The 20,233-nt window shown below is 42.3% G+C and overlaps 2 protein-coding genes across 4 annotated transcripts; both read left to right on the top strand.

Annotated features, from left to right (window-relative positions):
* The first annotated feature begins 1,233 nt into the window (after positions 1-1,233).
* LOC143735412 (uncharacterized) lies at positions 1,234-7,986 on the top strand. Of its 3 annotated transcripts, none has more exons than XR_013203168.1 (3): positions 1,234-1,489; positions 2,281-4,472; positions 7,569-7,986. XR_013203168.1 is itself a non-coding variant. In XM_077225533.1 (2 exons), the coding sequence occupies exons 1-2, from the start codon at positions 1,360-1,362 to the stop codon at positions 4,107-4,109; spliced, it is 1,959 nt and encodes a 652-aa protein (XP_077081648.1). In that variant the 5' UTR covers positions 1,234-1,359; the 3' UTR covers positions 4,110-5,497. The 3 variants fall into 3 exon arrangements, 1 of the variants encoding a protein (XP_077081648.1); XR_013203169.1 differs by lacking the exon at positions 7,569-7,986 and adding an exon at positions 5,349-5,497; XM_077225533.1 differs by lacking the exon at positions 7,569-7,986 and having other exon boundaries at positions 2,281-5,497.
* Positions 7,987-16,503: 8,517 nt separating this feature from the next.
* Positions 16,504-19,229, top strand: LOC143735572 (uncharacterized). Its single transcript, XM_077225742.1, has 4 exons — positions 16,504-16,849; positions 16,970-17,226; positions 17,338-17,586; positions 17,687-19,229. Exons 2-4 carry the CDS (start codon positions 17,174-17,176, stop codon positions 18,426-18,428), a joined length of 1,044 nt encoding a protein of 347 aa, XP_077081857.1. The 5' UTR covers positions 16,504-16,849; positions 16,970-17,173; the 3' UTR covers positions 18,429-19,229.
* The last annotated feature ends 1,004 nt before the right edge of the window (positions 19,230-20,233 follow it).

Below are 20,233 nucleotides of genomic sequence, written 5' to 3' on the forward strand. Positions count from 1 at the left end.
CTACTCACTACTCTGCTCCTAATGTGTGTGCACTTACTTGGATGGGTTAAATGCAGAGGTCAAATTCCAAGTATGGGTTACCATACTTGGCCGTCACTTTCACTTTCATGGCGATATCGCGAGACAGCTTTTCACTCGACGGGAAATCTCGTCATATTTTAGTCTCGCGAGATCTTGTGGCACGAGATCTCGTCACACCCCTACCGGTAACCATATTGTGTCTCTTTCGATGCTCGGTCAGATTGAATCTGACCAGCACAAATTCAGTTAGGCAAAGGAAAATGACTACTTCACAATATGTGACGTTACAAACCTTGAGATGGAGACATTTGATCATTAACACAGCACAGAACTAACTAGTAATAGAAAAATGTAATTGAAATGCAAATAAAAAAAAAGGTAGGCTAAATAAATGAAAAATTAAAATGAAATAGCCTACATGCAGATATAGCTATAAGGAAAGAGAGAGATAAAGTAACATGAAAGAGATTAATAAAACATAAATTAAGTTTTTTTCATTGAAGCCACAAACACTAATCTTCCTAAATCACTTACTTGCTAATCCTAAGGGTAGGCTACATACGCAACAACGATATGCTTAAAACTGAGAAGTTTTTCCTTTTTTTTTTACCATTGTCAAAAAACGATCTGCGAAAACGACTGTAAAACGCTGTATTCTGCTGCTAAGTCTTTAGATGGCGATGGAACACTACTGAACATGTATAAGTGTGAGCATAATGTCATCATTTCCCCAGATTTAGATTTAGATTTAGATTTCTTTTTTTACAGTCTATGGTTTCCACAGATTCCTTTTTAGTTATGAAGACCGTTTAAAAAAATAGCACTTTGAAACCCGTTTTAAAAGTTAAGGTTTTCAGGCACCCAAAACACCTTTGTCGTGAAAATTAACGGCCAAAACACATTAAAAGTTTTAAGTTTTTAGTTGAAAACAGTGTGGTGTAAACAGCCCCCCAGAAACAAGCTTGTAAAATGCCCAGCTATCCCAAAAGTCGGAATGGAAATAATGGAAATAAAAGGCAATCATGAATATAATAGAAAATGTTTACATATTTTAAAAACATAATAGGAAAAATATAAATGCATGTATCTTTTTTCTACTTTTTCTCTGTAACTTGTTCTCTCTTCATTATCCCCTCAGTAAGCTGTATGTGCTCTTCACACTCCAGACCAGTGGGGGGCAGAAAGGCACATTTTACGTTGGTTTCCCATACAACCAGAAACACAAGAAGAGAAGACGCGTGCTCTGAACAACAGCTGATTCAAAACAAATGATTTGCAAAGCATTTGAAACCTCACCAATACGTTTTTTTAAAGCTATCACTATTTACAAGTGAAGAGATGCATTCAGACCAGCAAGAGGAACAGAAACCTGTAAAGATGGAGTTTATTGAAGATTACAGTGAGAACAGGAGTGATCCTGATCAAGAACCCCTCAGAGTGAAGCTTGAAGATACTGAAGAACAGATAGGTTGGTGTTTATTCTTGATTCCTCATTAATGATGCTGTGAAACATTAAAGTTATAAAACTTTAGCAGTTCTATAATGGTTAGTCAGTCAGTATAACATCCATTTGTCATACATAAAAGTAAAGATTCATAAGGAATGTTACTAAAGCTAAAGATGCTCACAAATATTAAAACTGCTTTAGTATCAAAAGTACAGGTATTTTTTTAAAGATAATGGCACAGCTGATTGTATCTGAGTGTTGGTTTGCTGGAGTGTAGCAGTTAAAGGGATGGTTCCCCCCAAAAATAGTTTACTCACCCTTATCATTAAAAATCTGGATGAATTTATTCTTCTGCAGCACAATACAGATTTTTTTTATTATTATTCCCAAAACAAAACACTGAGACCTTAAAAAAAATGCACAAATGCTTTGTATAAATAACTGAATTTTCGGTGTGAACAGTTTTGAACGGTTCAATAAATGTCTTACTACAAATGCAATATGGTGCACAATACAACAAAATAACAAGCAAACCATTTAGAGAGCAGAAATCATAGAGGTTGGAGGTGGGCTCTTTTGACAAGTTTTATACACCCACCCAGAACAACTGCATAACAATCCCCTTGCATTTACTTTGTTTTTTTTACTGTTCAAAGCATGATTTTATTCCCAGTCTTTGTTTGTACTCAAACTTTAACTTATGGTGTTAATAGGTGTTTAGGCCCGTTCACAACATTAGAACAAATGTTAAAAAAAAAAAAAAGTTTTTTGATGATTTACTGAAAATTTAAACTTTTTAACTTTTATGTTAGACCTGTTGGAAGAGATTAAGAAGAGTGAAGAACTGAATGAAACGGAGGAGGAACATCATGTCAAAACTGAAGAAAAATCTTTGAGTTGCTCACAAACTGGAAGCAAACCTGTACTGAGAAGAGCCATCAAACATTTCAGTTGTTCTCAGTGTGGAAAAAGCTTCCCATTTGAAAAAAGTCTTAAAGATCACATGATAGTTCATAGTGAAGAGAAGCCACACACATGTGATCAGTGCGGGAAGAGTTTTACACGAAAAGGAGACTTAAATGAGCACCTAAAATCCCACACTGGAGAGAAGCCGCACACATGTGATCAATGTGGGAAGAGTTTCACACAAAAAAGAAACCTTAATAATCACATGAAGATCCACACTGGAGAGAATCTGCACACATGTGATCAATGTGGGAAGAGTTTTGTCATAAAATATCTCCTTAAAATACACATGAAAATCCACACTGGAGTGAAACCACACACATGTGATCAGTGCGGGAAGAGTTTTTCACAAGGATACCTTAAGTCTCACATGAAAATCCACACCGGAGAGAAGCAGCACACATGTGATCAGTGCGGGAAGAGTTTCACAATAAAAACAAACCTTAAGAGACACATGGAGATCCACACTAGAGGGAAGTGGACTTCCCAGTGTGGGAAGCCGCACACATGTGATCAGTGTGGGAAGAGTTTCATACTAAAAGAACAGCTTAAGAGACACATGAAGATCCACACTGGAGGGAAGACGGACACATGTGATCAGTGTGGGAAGAGTTTCATACTAATAGAACAGCTTAAGAGACACATGAAGATCCACACTGGAGGGAAGCCGCACACATGTGATCAGTGTGGGAAGAGTTTCATACTAATAGAACGCCTTAAGATACACATGAAGATCCACACTAGAGGGAAGCCGCACACATGTGATCAGTGTGGGAAGAGTTTCACACAACAAAAAACCCTTAATAATCACATGAAAATCCACACTGGAGAGAAGCCGTACACATGTGATCAGTGTGGGAAGAGTTTCATATATAAACAAAGTCTCAAATTTCACATGACAGTTCATAGTGGAGAGAAGCTGCACACATGTGATCAATGCGGGAAAAGTTTTGCCCTAAAATATCTCCTAAAAAGACACAAGAAAATCCACACTGGAGAGAGGCCACACACATGTGATCAGTGTGGGAAGAGTTTTACAATAAAATCAAACCTTACGTTTCACATGAAGATCCACACTAGAGGGAAGCCGTACACATGTGATCAGTGTGGGAACAGTTTTACACACAAACGTACCCTTAATGATCACATGAAGATCCATACTAGAGGGAAGCCGTACACATGCGATCGGTGTGGGAACAGTTTTGCACACAAAAATACCCTTAATGATCACATGAAAATCCACACTGGAGAGAAGCCGTACACATGCGATCGGTGTGGGAACAGTTTTGCACACAAAAATACCCTTAATAATCACATGAAAATCCACACTGGAGAGAAGTCGCACACATGTGATCAGTGCGGGAAGAGTTTCATATTGGCAAGTTCTTTTAAAGTACATCTGCGTTCTCATTCTGGAGAAAAACCATTTAACTGTAATCAATGCAGTAAAAATTTTGCTTGTGCAGATACCCTGAAGAAGCACATGAACGTTCATTCAAAGGAGAAGCCTTACATGTGTTCTTTGTGTGGAAAGGGATTTTCATGGCCGAATGGTTTAAAATCACACCAGAAAAGACACAGTGGTGTGAAGAATTATGTGTGCTATGTTTGTGGAAAAACATATTTTACAGAGACTGAACTGAAGCAGCACCTGAAGAGAAGCTGCACACAATAAAGACTCTTAAAGGATCACATGAAAATCCACACCGGCGAGAAGCCGCACACATGCTATCAGTGCAGGAAGAGTTTCAGAAGTGTTCGAGCTTTGAAATTACATCTGTGTTCTCATTCTGGAGAAAGAAAGAAGCACAAGAAAGCTGATACAAAGGGGAAGCCTTACACGTGTTCTGTATGTGAAAAAGGTTTTACACGACTGAGCGTTTTTAAAGTACACCAGAAAACACACACCAGTGTAAAAGCAGTGTGAGAGACAAAACGTCACCAGAGAATTCACATTGGAGAAAAACCTTTCAAGTGATCACCTGGGTCTCGTCTACAGTCGACGTCCCCGAACGTCTACAATCAACGTTAATTTAAGGTACAGACTGCTCCACAGGTGCATATTATTATGATTTCGAATTTTAACAATTTCTGAAAATTTTTATTTTTCCAAATGCAAAAAATAACATAAAGCACACATTAATCAAAAAAACAATCACTCTTAAAAAAAGAAAAAAGTTTACAAATGTATTAATGTAGTTATTAGCCTGACTACGTCAGACTTCGTACTTCCGCTCAATTTCAGTTCGCTTCTGTACTCGGTCTGAGATAGCGACCTATCTCTCAGTTTTCCTCCGGCCTGAAAACAGCCGGCCAATCAACGAACAGAGGGCGGGCTGAGGGCCGTGACGTAGACGCTAAGCGCCGAGTTTAAGATTGTGTTTTAGGTTAGGGAAATCGAAAACGACCGCTGATTTGGAGACACGGGATGCAATTCGCTCTGTTGTGGAGAATATTACCGGCATTTGCAAACTGAAGCCCAAACAAGAAGAGTGTTTGTTACGGGTAACCAATGATTTTATACTTCAGACAAGAGTTATTTCTTCCACAAAATCCTGTCCTAACTATCCGAAACAAGTGACCTTAAAATCACCCTTAAACCAACAGTTTCAAGTTTGAGATTTAGATTTACTCAAAAGTTTCTCCTAGAAGAACAATATCTAAGAAGGTTTAATCCTTTATATCATAATTTTTATGATATAAATAGAATTATTATACATTACTATGATTTTTGTATTGTCCTTTGTTTTCAAATTTCTTACAATGCATTTGTGACTTTTTTTTTATTTTTCCCTTTTATAAAAAAAAAAGTAGTTTTTTACATCTACAACATGTTTGTGTGCTCAAGTGTACTCCAGGAAGCTGACATTTCTCTGATATTTTTTATTAAATTGTTCTTTATTGTTGTGTTAAGGTTATCTATAGTTACTCTACAACTTTTGATATATTCACCACCAAGTGCCTATGTGAAACGATCCAGATAGCTTTGTAACTGGATGCTTCTTTGATTCTCCCCTTCTCGTGTTGCTTTTAAGTCAATAAAGAGACTTTTAAGTCAATAAAGAGAAATATCTCATTCTTTTTCACTTTTATTTAGTTTTTTTATAAACCAAATAACAATTGACTAAACTCGTTACTCATTTTATCAAAAGCTTTTTATAGTGAGACACTAAAAAAATTTGGATGGAGGAAAGACTATATTTTACTTTTGCATGCAAAGTTTTGCATTCCTCAAATAAACTTGCACTTTTGGGCCCCTCTATAAACTTTGCATTACCTAATTCCCTAAATCTCTTGCAAGTGAATGTACAATTCCTCAAGGTAACGCAGATCTTTTGCAAGTAAACTGTGAAATGGTGTATGTGTGTAAGTTGATCTTTTATACTTCCTGTTTCTTTTGCCATCCTTGTAGTTTTTTTTCATGTTGACTGGTGGTCCCAGAGGGCTCTCCTTTGTCCTCTGTGCTCCCAGGGTTGCATTCACCGCCATTTTGTGTGTCTGGGCCACACACTTCATCAACAAAAGCCATGTCTGAACTCTCTTACCCCTTTTCCACCAATGTGATCCCAATGCATGTTTCCAGACTGTACGTATGAAACAGAACGTAGAAAGAAATAATGTCAAACTGGTTTGTAACAGAAGTACTTATAGTAAACTGTGGACAATGTTACTTAACCAATCTGACACAGTTGTTGAACTTTTTTGATATAACTGACGAGACAGAGAGAAATAACAGATGCTGTTCTCTCCAGGAACTTAAATGAGTTAGTTATTTCTTCGGTCATTTTGAACAATTAAATCTTAGGTCATATATAATTCAGAAATCCTGTACATAATACAGTAAAAAAAACATAAAACAATGAAACAAAAAGAAAAAAAGGAAGAAAAAAATTACATTAGAAGGATAAATACAAAATGAGTACCTTAGGAGTTTAAATGCTACATAATACCTGACCGAAGGGGTTTAGGCTGAAGTCAAGACTTATTTTGCCTAACCCATTTTACAACAAAGATTATATCCAAAGATGACACAATTATACAGTTTCTCTTATACCAAAATGATAACATATAAGCACAGAACTTAAACTTCAACAATCAAAATTATATTATGCATCCACTTTCACCTACTTTTCTAATGTTCTTCATTCAAGTGTTCTATATTTTACCATACTGTTTAACTTAAATCTTTTCTTAAATACATAAATATTTTTAGAGCTCTTGTTGAATAAGACTATTCCATAGATCAACTCCTTTAACTGATAAACACCTCTTAGTCCTCTTCGCCATGGGTTTTTGTAACAAATCAATTCCTCTGAGGCTATATCTAGATTCTCTGGGTCGAAACATCTCTTGTAAACAGTGAGGAAGCATGAAATTGTGAGCCTTGTACATCACAACTGCTGTGTAAACATCAACAAGATCATAAAATGTTAATATATTCAATCTAATAAAAAGTGGATTTGTTGGGGCAAGATATTCAGCATGGCTAATCACTCTTATTGCTTTCTTCTGTAATAAAAAAATAGGTTGTATATTAGTTTTAGGTATTACCCCATATTTCCACACAATAGCTAAGGTATGGAAAGATGAGGGAATTGTACAATATATATAATGCGTTTTGATTCACAAAGGTTTTTGTTTTACACAGTATGGCAATAAGTTTTGAAATTTTAGTCTTTAGTATATTTATATGCACTTTCCAATTTAACTTATCGTCAATATTAATTCCCAAAAAACGTCATTACATACACCCTTTCAATTTCTACCTCCCCAATTTTGAGTCGACATAGTTTGTTTACTACCTTGTTTTCAAATACAATGTATTTCGTTTTTTGCAGATTTATGGAAAATGTATTTACTTCAAACCATTTTTTGAGTCTCTTAAGTTCGGTTTCTACTGAATTCAAAAGCAGCTCAAGATCTTTTCCCGAACCGTACAAACTCGTATCATCAGCAAATAGGATACATTGCAATTCATTAAGGGCTTCACAAATATCATTAATGTACATAATAAATAATTTAGGTCCCGGTTGCCATGGCAACTTAACAGCCACAAGTACTATAACATAACAACAATTATAAACATAGGTTTTATCATTTATCTAAAGTTCAAGTACTTTTTTCTTTTTTGTAGACTAAACACTTGTGAAGAGACGACTCGACGCCTGTGAAGAGACGACTCGACGCTGGCGATATGTTACGCCCTAAATTAATACATGATTAACTAACTGTATTAACAATCACCTGCAGCAACGAATAGTTTTAGCAAGACATTGACCACCAGAAAAACAACAACATTCAGTATGAATTGATAAGCCAAGAAAAAAAAAAACTGAGCACATTCACAGATGCTGATGCCAACATTCACCTCCATCCTCCCCACCACCACCAGGATGGTCCCTTCCCATGCCTCACAGGGGGTCGGCTGCGCCCCTGCCTTCATCTTCAGGCAGGAAATGCATATTGCGAGCTACGGATGGGGCCTACGCCAAATAACTTTGTATCATGATATTTTTTGCTGGGCTGTTAATAAATGTATAATTGTTGCGGTATTTATTCTCCCGAGTCTTTCTGGTAGAACTGAAGATCTCAGGAGCCAACTGTGACAAAAAAATATGCCTTTTTTATGTAGAGTTGAGTGTGAGAGATGAAGTGTGAAAACCAGAGCGGAAACTGACCAGTGCATTGGAATGTTTGCTTTAAATGCGAGATGGTCCTCACTGCAGAACAGGAAATCCAGGGGGTGGAGTTGGATCCAGATCCAACTCCTCCCACCTTACCCCCTATTCCCTAAACCCACCCCTAATCCTACCAAACTCCATCCCCTGATCCCTAACCCACCCCCAGATCCCTAAACCCACCCCCGGATCCCTAAACCCACCCCTAATCCTACCCATCTCCACCCCTTAGATCAGGATCCAACTCCTCCCCCTGGATCTCGTGTAATGCAATGAGGTGCTACTGTTTAATGCTGAAAAACGACATTCAAATCTGTTTTACATTGAGGTTCAATCATATTATATCATATTATGCACTTGTGAGCATCTCCGATCTTCACTCTTCACACACTACGCTCCTCCCACCTGCACACTGCTATTTACCTTTTTCCGGCTACAACTGAGTTCCCACGGGACTTCAGCGCGAGACTACAGCTAGCCGTCTAAAACACTATTTAGGTGAATTTAAACAATGGTTAAGTTGCTAAACACATCTTGTTGTCATGTAAGGGCCCTGTTCATGTTGGACATACATTTTAATTGCATTTTGTGTCTGTTAAGAGGCATAAAGACACTCTTTAGGTATATGCCCCCATAACTGCCGTTTTAGCTGAGGGGGAGCTCTGGGCATTAGCTGTAGCAGCTCCGTGTTGCAAGCACCAATCTGGTTAGTTGTTTTTTTTTCTATAGACAGTACTCACGAAGGTATAACGATCAAGATTAACTTAAAAATTCTACTTTAAGCTAGTTGTCCGGTCGGGGAAGTAAAATTATCTTTCACTTGCCCCTTCAAAATAATGTCGAGCCCTGAGTTCATTCATCATTTTTTTGTCGTGCTGTCTGTAAAGCGGAACAGGTGATCGGTTCAGCAATCTGTGTGACTGTCACGCATCATTAGAGCAGCAAAAAAGATTACAATGTAATACCCCTGAAAAGAAGTATAAAACGAAGAAGAAATAGAAGAAATTTATACTAGAAATAGACCATTTATACTAGCTGGCCATCGCGCTAATCGCGAAACACCCATGCTAACCATGTGCTCAGGCATACCGAACTCATGACACACTATTCATGTAGTAAAACAAAGTGCTTTGAACACACACAACTAATCAGTAGTGGATTAAACAATGTTTATACTCAAAACCGGTGTGTTTTAGTTACCTGAAAAGAAGTATAAAAAGATTAAAGAAGAAATAAAACCAGCGCTGGTATGCCAAGCGAAAATAATTAATTTAATAAATGCAGTAATGCACATAACACTCTTCTTTTTAAACAAAGCACAGATAAAGCATTTAAACAATATTATAAAAGTAGCATTTACCAATTCTATTATGCATTTGAAAAGAGCTAATAAACATATTAATTATGTTTAATATGTTATGTTTATTAATAATAAAAATAACAAATAATAAACATAACATATTAATTACCCGTGGCTTTCCTATAGCTCAAACAGTAGAGTTTTGGCGCTTGCTACGCCAAGATCATGGGTTCGATTCCAAGCAAAAACTGATAAGAATGCAAATGTGTACCTTAAAATGCAATGTAAGTCGCTTTGGAAGCGTCTCCCAAATGCATAAATATAAATATATAAAATCCACTATATCACAACAACAGCTCAAAAGACGTCTATGGTCTCTCACTCCAGTCTAATTAGCACATTCCCAATTATTATTGTGAAGTTAACCGTGCTTGCAACTTCACCACCCCCAGCCCCGAAAAGAAAAAAACTCATCGGATCTACACGAATCACATAAATTACATATTTTGATTCAAAACGGCTAATTTCGCTGAAAAGCGACTAGTTTGCAGGTATGAATTTCTCAGTGCTTAATTCAGAAAAACAACAACAACAAAAAAGATTATTGTACCAAAAACATAAGATGTTTCTTTCTTTCTTAAACGTAAGAAGATCAGCCAAATGTGAGATTTTAGAGTACAATCTGTCCCTTGATGGATGTATTTATGTCCTATCCTCATCCTCAGATAAGGATCTGGCTGTAGCCCACTGTGTGGTAGCAATATGTCTTTTAAAATGTACTGTCGTTGTACTTGTTAAAAAAAAACTTCAGCTGGGTCCATAACACAGCAGCTATTTTGGTTACTGGAAGTATGGCAATATTAACCTTGTTCTGTTAACATTATTGGCTGCGTATTAAGTATTGTACACTTTGTAAAAGTCCGCTGATGTCACAGCTAGGATGTGACCAACTTTCAGTTTTTAATTCAGTCGAAATAATTTGTTACCATTATTTCACCACTTATTTTACCATAGGGCGCCTGAATCCACTTTTGCTAGTTTAACGACAGGGAAAATGGTCTTGCACCCCGGCGCAAGGTCTAAAAGGATGGTACCTATTCTCTTAAAGGTGGGGTATGTGATTCTCTTTTTTGCAATTTTTTTCAAAATAACTTGAAATCCTATTCCTAACCCACTTACAGCCACTGAGTTAGAAGCACTGACATGAAAATTAAGCAATTTAATCATCTGTGGAATGGGCAGGACTCGAAAAACTCCAGCCAATCATTTCCAAGACCGCCAGAATCATTGGACAGTAAGTCCATCAATCAAACGGTTGTAACACACCCCCCTCCCCCCAGCGCGCGTGACCCCCGTCGTGCGCATACTCAAAGTTTGTGACGCATGCGCATCTCGTCAGTAAAGCCGGTTCCATGATTAGTAGTAAATCGTCATTACAATCTCTCGCGCATCTGAGTTTTCGCTCGTGCATGATTGCGCGTCCATGTTCTTCGAATGGGTGGAGTCAGAGCCGGCGTTGGAGGAAAGAAGGTAGGACCATTTGAATTGTATATTTTCAAAATCTGCCGGTCGTCTTCCAAATCACATACCCCACCTTTAATGAGTAATGGGTGTGTTTTGGGCTTTACATTCGATAAACCAATCAGAGTCTCAACTCTCATTCCCTTTAAAAGCCAGTTGCGCTACGCCTCAGCAGTCTAACAGGGCTAGTCTGTGTCAAAATGATTGAGATGGCCAATCAAATCAAAGAAGGCGTGGACTACTATTCACAGAAGATGAGTGCAAAATCAAAAAACATTTGGTCCCCCCAATTTTCAATTTCTCACTTTCACTAGATGGATTTTAGATGCTCATTACATCAGAAATATGTTTTTGTTGTCGTAGATGGAGCTCAAATGTTGATGATGTCATAGTGATTGACACTGGTGGGTGTGTCTTATCTCAAACTGAAGTCGTTTCCTCCTGCTTATCCTCTCCATCAGCAAAATCTTACAACATCTGCGTCTCTTCATTCTCTGTTTCTGATTCATTCACTTGGCCTCCTGTGGGAGACAATGACAATGTTGTTACATATACATCTACATAGAGATGACGTTACAGTTACACAATCTTAAACAAGACACAAGAGTTCAGTAAAAATGCTGAAAATATATGTAGAATAAATGAGACAATCAGTTCTCTGGGAATTTCAGATAAGGAGGGGAGAAGATTATCAATGAATAATGACTTAAATTTTAGTTTGTTCTTTACAAAAACATCATAAGACTTTTGGCTGTTACTGGCTGACTGTTCATTTTCCTTTACTTAATACATATAGAACAGATATTGAAGAACTACTACTGCAAAAATCTATACAGTGGTATCCAAAAGTCTGAGACCACTAGTAAAAACACGTTCACATTTAAAAAAAAAATTAAAAAAAATAATAAATAAATAAATATAGTATGTTTTTTTTTTCATTACAAGAACTTAAAATCTTAAAACTTTATTTCTAGGATCAAATGAATTTTCTCCACAACACTCACATGGAACGCGCAAACAAGAGGAACACACATTCGAAACTCTGCTCGACCAGATTCGAGGACCAGAAATGTTGTATATATAAAAGAATAGCTACTATATTAATTGATGTTCTACTCACCAGTGTCGCTCAAATTGTATCTCTTATGTGTGGTCTTTTTGCTGTTGATGATCTGGGCCCGTATTCATAAAGAATCTTAATGCAAAAAGTAGCTCCTTGTGTCAAAATTCTAAGAAAATTCTTAGAAATGTGGGCGTTTACTCTTAAAATTAAAGAGAGCATCAGAAAGCATCTTAACCCTTAAAAGAGGTCTTTAGGTCAAAATTGTTAGGAGTACGGACGAGGACATTTAAGAGGCTTAAGAGTTACTTTAGCAGAGGAGAAAATGGCAGAAAGACGAAGAGGGAGAAGAAATGCATTGCAGACAACAGATGACAGTGAGTTAATAAGACACTATAGATTAGATCGTGCAGGGATCATGTTTGTGACCGATTTTATTAGAGACACGATAACATCTCCGACACAGCGCAGGAATGGCGTAGTGCCAGAAATTAAATCACTACTGTACATTAAGATATTTGGCAGCTGGGAAGATGCATCAATGTAGCAGTGATGATTTGGGTCTGTCACAACCTTCTGTAAGCAGAGTGATCACAAACAATTACAGCACTTTCAGAACCTCTTATTGTGTCGCAGTTCATTTTGTTTACACTGGACATTCCCACCTTACAGGCTCATAAAAATGCATTTATGAATATAGCAGGCTTCCGCACAAGCAGGGGGAGTGAACCGTAAATAATTTATTAGTAACCGCTATAAGCTCCCATGGCTGCTTCTGTGCTGTGACACCCGGCCTGATAAGGATGGCCTTGTGTTCATCCACTAACTGGGCTCACAGTAAACACTATTCCTCTGTCCAGTTGAGCTTTCTTGCCCTTCTTGTTTCTTTATTCCATGTTTGCTACATTCAAACCAACATTCAAACCACCACTTAAATAGACAGTGGAACAATTTTTGTCATTCTAATCCAATTATAGAAAATTAAAAGGTTAGTTCACCCAAAAATGATAATTAAGTCATTAATTACTCACCCCCATGCTGTACCAACCCCGTAAGACCTTCGTTCATCTTCGGAACACAAATTAAGATATTTTTGATTAAATCTGAGAGCTGGATCACTGCTACATAGGCTGCCTAAGGGAATGCAACTTGACGGCCCAGAAAGTCATTAAAGAACATGTTTAAATATTCCATGTGCCTACAGTGGCTCAACTATAAGTTTATCAAGCGACGAGACTACTTTTTGAGCGAAAAAAACACACATAAATAACGACTTTACTCGACTATTCCATTACTTCCTTGTGGGCCTTGAGACGAGAGTTCAAGAGATTTCCACGACACGATCTGGTCCAGATGGCCACTGACTTAGAAACAGGTTACTGGCACCACACTGGACACTGGACACGTCACACTGTAACATTTGCCCTCAATATATATTCTTCTGGCGGTATTTTTGTATTAACTGTAATGGTTTCATTTACTGGTCTCTACAGCTGATGCTTGAAGACCAAAGGTAGGTTTGGCAGGTAATGTAGCCGTCTTTGTCGGTGGTAGATGTGTATAACGTAGGGGCAATGTAGATTTGCTTAACCACCTTCACATGTCTACTTCCCTTGGCCCTGCTGCATCTCTTGACATTCACCTTGTAGCACTAAACCATCTACCCTATCACTGGCATGCTGTACGTCATCTAATCACTTGCATTCTGCACGTCATCTAATCACTGGCATGCTGCACGTCATCAACACTCAGACTCACTTAGTCTTGCCTGCCTGTGTGTTGCCCCATGACTATCATTGTGCTGATGCCATTTTGTTGTGTGTGAATGTGTCTGAAGCTCACGTACAGGTCCTTCAGACTCTCCCGCTGGTGGTGAGGCCTCCATCTCCACCTCCTCCGGCATTGTCCTCCATCCCTCCCCCACCGCCACCACCTCGAGTTGCGGCTGCTCCACCTACGCTCGCCGTTCCGGCTCGGGCTCCGACGTTGACCAGGGAGGAGCCCCGTCGCGTCTCCGTGAAGGAGACACCATCTGGGGAGGCCACCCTGGCGCCGGCGAAGAGGAAGAGGAAGGAGAGGAAAGTGGAGCAGCCCGCAACGCCCACTCCTGCTTCGGCTGAGGTACAAACACAGACACACACACACACACACACACACTCACACACCGTGCCCGTACTCATGGACGGCACAACTCAGTGAAGTTGACTGTCAAACTGCATGTAGCACCTCCTCTCTGCCTCCTTACAGTGTGTTTGTTTGTGTTGTTTTTTTCCCTCACAGTCCCGGTTGCCTGGTAGCTGCCTGGTCGCAGGAGGTCGTGGGTCAGCTGGGAGAGGGGCATCGCGCCCTCTTCCCGGCAATCCTCACCTACAAGTAAGTAGCTGTCTGAACACTGTCACAGTATGTCTGTGTGTGGCGCCCTCTTGCCGGCAATCCTCACCTACAAGTAAGTAGCTGTCTGAACACTGTCACAGTGTGTCTGTGTGTGGCTCTTCTGTAACACATGATGTGCTCCTCTCTTTAGGCTCGCCTGCGACCGGCGGGTAATCATCCAGCTGCGTGAGCGTACTCGGGGGAACAGTGCCACGCAGCAGTACAAAAAACTCTGTGAGGCACACACAGAGGCCTGGATGCGGCGGTCCATACACTACCTCAGCGTCATGGAGCCCTTCACATCGCGAGGTGTCGTGCGCATGTGCACCCCACCACCAAAACCGCCACCCGTGCCCCAGTACGCGTGGCTGTTACTGGTGTACTGCCATGACATCCTCTCCCGCCTGGAGGACGTGAAGGCCCGGGTCACCTCCGTCTTCGGAACGGTCTTGAAGATGGATTCGACCAAGAAGGTAAATGTGGTGCTATATCTGTATAAATATATATGTATATAAGTGTGGTGCGGAGTATCGTGCTCTGGCTATGTGCGTCCAGCCTTACTGAGATGCTTTATCCTTTCAAACAGGTGACCCGGAAGCTCTCCGGTGCTGCCGCCCAGACCGCAGCGTGGGCAACGAACGTCGGCAACGAGCACGGACAGGTGCTCATGTCCGTGCTCACGGACACCGAGGGTGCCGGCCTGTTGCCCATGGCTGAGGGGTTAATGCGGCGGTATCGGGACGCTGGGGTGGAGCCGCCTCAGCTCCTCTACGTTGACCGGGACTGTTGTTCGTCCCACGCGGGATCCAAGACAGCTGACATGTTCGGGAAGTGGGACAAGCTGGTGGTCCGGCTGGACATCTGGCACCTGACGCGGCGGTTCGCGTCAGGTGTGTTGTGGCAAAAACAATAATTAAACAAACAGCATCACAGTAAGAGACGTCATGGTTCCATAACTTGATATAACATGCATTTTTCCATAACAGGTGTCACCACCGAGAGCCACCAGCTGTATAAACCCTTCCTGCAGCAGCTGTCTTCGTGCATCTTCCTGTGGGACCCAGAGGACGCAGCCCTGTTGCTCAACGCAAAGAAGAGGATGCTTGAGGCGCAGGGGATGACCTTCTCGTCCGACGCCGGAGTGTGGAGGCACTTCAGCCGCAGGGATATGGCTCTCCATTGGAGCGGCTGATCGGTGACCTCCTGGAAACCTTCGGCGGTACCAACGGACGAGACACCATGGGGATTCCCCTGCTGGACCAAGACCGCATCCAGAAAATCCGGACGGAGCAGCGGCGCCACCTCCAGTGCATCCAGGACCCGCCGGGCGTGGAGCTGTACACTGAGACCGGCAGGATGACCAAGGGGGGGATCAGCCTGCCGGTGTACCGTTGTGCACGAGGCTCCACGTCCCTGGAGTCGTTCCACCTGCATCTCAACCGCTTCATTCCAGGTATGTTTCACATGTTTCACTGTCATGTCAATCTTTCACTGTCATGGACTCGCTGTCATTCACATTGTGTGCACTGAATAAACTGCTAAACAGATCTGTGTTCCTCCTCAGGAGAAAGTGCCAATCCCTGGCACTTCCAGGCATTTCTCCTGGAGGGGTTGACGCGGTGGAACGCCGACAGGGCGGCGTCCGTGGCACAGGAGGGACTGCCGCTGCTCCGCTCCTACAATGGCCCCCTGCAGCACTCCCTTGACCAGCTCAGCCAAAGGGTGCTTGGCATGAGTGTGGTCAAGGATTACACCAAGCCCAGGGAGTACACTGGTAAGAACACTCAAGCCACCGCGCTTACACGTGAAAGTGAAAGTGAAAGTGACACGTGATGGCCAAGTATGGTAACCCATACTTGGAATTTGACCTCTGCATTTAACCCATCCAAGTAAGTGCACACACATTAGGAGCAGAGTAGTGAGTAGTGTACACACACACACTGCAAACGTGGATACACACACCCGGAGCAGCGGGCAGCCTTGAGTGGCGCCCGGGGAGCGATTGGGGGTTAGGTGCCTTGCTCAAGGACACCTCAGTCATATTCCTGCCGGTACTGGAATTGAACCAGCAACCTTTGGGTCACCAGTCCAACTCTGCTACCATTAGGCCATGACGTGTCCACACTGAATGATATTTGTACCTGACTGACTGTTGTTGTACTTCAGGGGAACTCATCAGCATCGAGTACCTGTACTCCCAGACGGGCAGAGTGCTGCAGGACGCCAGCTTGGACCCTGACATTCCGGACGCGTGGGGGGGACGTTCCCCTACTCGTCGAGGATGACGAGCTCGCCGACGGCCAGCAGGAGGTTGAGGACCTCACCCTCCACGTGCCTGGCGAGTTCCCAGCTCCTCAGACGGACCCGCGGTCAGGGCGGCCGGCTGACGCACCCGCGCCAAGCCATCCAGTCCGACCGGTGCCCCCGAGCCCGCACCCCATTCCCCCGGCCGGTCCTCGCCAGAGCCTCAGCAGGCTGCTGAGGTAAGCACGCCACCTCCTTGTTGTCTGCGACTGCAGTGCATCTCTCATCACCAAAAACTGCGCTCGCTCTGTTCCATCCAACTGACCTATTGTTTTCCATCTCTTCTTGTGTGTCTGCAGGACTACAGAGGACCGGATGACCAGCCGGGGTACCTGGCCGTGGTCCAGTTGGCCACGGCCTTGGTGGGGTTGCGTCACGACCCGGCCTTGTCATAGGGGAGGGTAGATGAGCTTATCAGGCTCTACGAGGCCCTGTCTCCGTACGACAGGGCCCAAGTAGTTTACCCTCCCCGCTACAGGGACAGGCCAGCTCAGGGGCGCTTCATGGCAGCGAAGCCAATGCGCACCAGTATACCTGGTGTGGAAAGCTTGAGGCGGTAAGGCTACACTTCCGTCATACATTTCCCTGACGTACAAACAAGCTGCTTTATGTAATGTTGCCCATTATCATGCTCATATCTGTCATTGTTTTTGTCCATTGTCCACAGCTGCCTGGTCGGAGAGACCTCTGGACCTGCCAGCAGTCCCAGCGCAAGCCGGCTGGTAGAGGCGGTATGCACCCAGCTCTGCCGCGTGATCCCCTCGGGCAGCCGTGCGCGCGGTGCCCGGAGGTCGCGGTGGGACAGCATACTGCTTCGGTACCGGCACATCCGGGACCTTGTGCTGGGCCACCAGAGGCTGATGGCTCGGGCACCCATACAGCTCTTTGAGCTGAACGCCAGGACCCTCTCGCTGTGGTATGTTTGATGCTTTGATGTTATGGTAATGACAAGCTTGAATGGCATGCTCTCAAAATTGTACATGTAACTAAAACACTAAGTTGAAATCCGTTCTCAGGTTCACCAGGATGCAGCGGGAGAAGGAGAGGACTGTGCTAGCTTCAGGCGTTGCAGCAGAGGGACGACCACCAGCGGCAGCGGGTTCGGCGCCGTGCCCAGCAGCAGCGGTGGATCGTTCTCCGGCAGCAGCAACAGGCCAGGCGAGGACGGCAGCGCAATGGGCGGCGGGACTTTTGGCAGCATTACCGGCTGTGTCAGCACCGTTGCCTGTTCTGCCAGCGCCAGTGCGCCCACTGGCGCCTTTACCGCCTGCCTTCTCAGCTGTTGTCCTGGCCATACCAACGGCTGCTGCAGCTGCAACAGGACCTTTTACAGCAACACAGCCTCTCTTTCTGGACCTCTCACTGACCCAGCAGAGTGTGAGGGTGCTCCCCATACCAACGCTCCCTCGGACAACGCCAGCCCCACACGTCCTCCCTCTGCCGCTGGCCGCCGCACATCACGCCGGCCCTCGGCTGCCTGCACCACCTCCTGCTCCCCCTCCTCAGCCTCGCTCTGCGTATAAAACTGAATGGCTGAGGAGGAAGAGGACTGAGCAGAGGGCAGCGGCAGGAGCAGTCGTTGCTGCCCGGGCCGGCGTGCCACAAGAACAAAAGTGCAGGAGATGCGGCCAGCCAAAGCGGAGGGAGACCGGACACACCCGCTACGGCAATGTACATTTTTGCTCTGCCGCCGCGGCGGGTAAGAGTGTGGAGGACTGGCTGAGGGAGATGAAGGACCAGGGTCGAGCCCCGGACTGATTTTGCATTCTCGCTGGGGCAGGTGTATATAGTTGTTTCAGTTTTTGTTTGTTTGTTTTTTAAAGACATTGACTTTACCCTCCACAAGGACCGGTACTTTGCCGCGGTGTGGAGGCTTCCTACAAACACCGGTCCACACCTGCCACAACTTTTCTACAGCAAAAAAAAAACCATTGTGTATCCCATTCACACCTGTACAACATTGTCATGCCTTTGTACTATTCTGATTCTTTGCACTGACAAGTTATACGGGCCTATGCTGTGTGTGTCTGCTGCCTATCATATGGCTTAAGAAAAAGAAAAGAAAACATTGTCTGTCCCATTTACACCTGTATAACACATTCACACCTGTATAACACATTGTCATGCATTTGTGCTGTTCTGATTTTATGCGTTGACAAGTTATATAGGCCTTTTGGACATGTGGGTATGCTCAATAATGTGGTCACTGTCTTTGGAGTTACGTCCAGTTGCCACTGGCTCTGTTGCCGCCGCGTTGGTACTTCACACTGTATGCTGCTGCTTTATGTATCCATGCATGTCTGTAATGAGCCCTTATACTATGCGTCTGTCTGCTGTGATTTATGTGGTTTAAAATAAGAGGAATGAAGCCTTGTGCCACTGTTCTGCATCAATACCACTGTTCTGCATCTCGCCCCAGAACATTTATGCCATGTGTCTGCTCTGATGCTCTATTTTTATTACTATTATTACTACTATCATCATCATCATCATCAAAATCATCATCATCATCAGGTTTTATTGTATTGTAGTTTGAAATAAATAATCTATTTCACACTATAGTCTACTGCTGCTGTGTTTGGTGTCTTCTGCATCTATACATCATCAACAACAACAAACAACAACAACAACATATATTTAATTGATATTTTTTTTACTGAAGAAAAAGGTGAAACGAATAATACACGGCATGTAACTTTTATTTATACATCGAAATAAAATTACTGACATAATATAAATGTAATATAATGTTTAACATAACAAATTTTAATATACTGTATATATGCAGAAAAAGGTGAAACAATATAAATACAATATATCTATGCAGAAAAGGGTGAAAAAATATAAAAAGGGGAAACAATATGAATACAATATATTATTTAACATACATTTTAATATCTATGCAGAAAAAGGTGACACAATATAAATACCATATAATGTTTAACACAACAGATTTTTATAAAAGGTGAAACAAATAATACACAGCATGTTACTTTTATGTATACACATGAAATAGGCATAATATTAATATAATAGTGTGTAATATAATGTTTAATATTTGTGCTTCGGTCGGGATTCGATCCTCGTCTTGATGGTGTCTCGTTTGTACCGCGTTTGTGCGACTGGGCATCCGCGAAGGCACTAATGCGCACGCGCGAAAACAGAGAAGCTCGATGGCTGCAATATTATCTGTCTGCAGTCCCGGAGGCTGCATTTTCAGGACCCCACTTCTAGGACCGCATTTCTAGGACCCTAGTTTTTTGTGACAGCGCCACCTACCGAGTTGGAGAACCGCAGTCCCAGGAACGCATTTCCAGGACCCTAGTTTTGGAGGACCGAAAAACGTGCCACCAATGCAATATTTCCACCCAGTTTTAACTACATTAGAGTGTTTTTTTTTCTTTCAAGTTTTATTACACCCAAATACTACTTTCTTTATTGCAATTAAACCAGGTTCCTAGGAATGTTGAGAAATTATTGGGTCTAAGTAGCATATAATAACTCAAGTAAAATAAACAAGGAATCATTTTATAGTCTTTTCAGTCACTATGGACCACATTTTC

This window comes from Siphateles boraxobius, unplaced genomic scaffold (genome assembly GCF_051911475.1).
Source record: "Siphateles boraxobius isolate OS27281-9 unplaced genomic scaffold, OSU_SipBor_1 13, whole genome shotgun sequence".
NCBI lineage: Eukaryota > Metazoa > Chordata > Actinopteri > Cypriniformes > Leuciscidae > Siphateles > Siphateles boraxobius.

Bases quoted from the DNA above. Each gene is read 5' to 3' on its own strand.
- LOC143735412 (XM_077225533.1), top strand. From the start codon at position 1,360: ATGCATTCAGACCAGCAAGAGGAACAGAAACCTGTAAAGATGGAGTTT. The intron at 1,490-2,280 runs GTTGGTGTTTAT...CTTTTATGTTAG, and splicing joins AGATACTGAAGAACAGATAG to ACCTGTTGGAAGAGATTAAG.
- LOC143735572 (XM_077225742.1), top strand. From the start codon at position 17,174: ATGGCAGCGAAGCCAATGCGCACCAGTATACCTGGTGTGGAAAGCTTG. The intron at 17,227-17,337 runs GTAAGGCTACAC...CATTGTCCACAG, and splicing joins GGTGTGGAAAGCTTGAGGCG to CTGCCTGGTCGGAGAGACCT. The intron at 17,587-17,686 runs GTATGTTTGATG...ATCCGTTCTCAG, and splicing joins GCCAGGACCCTCTCGCTGTG to GTTCACCAGGATGCAGCGGG.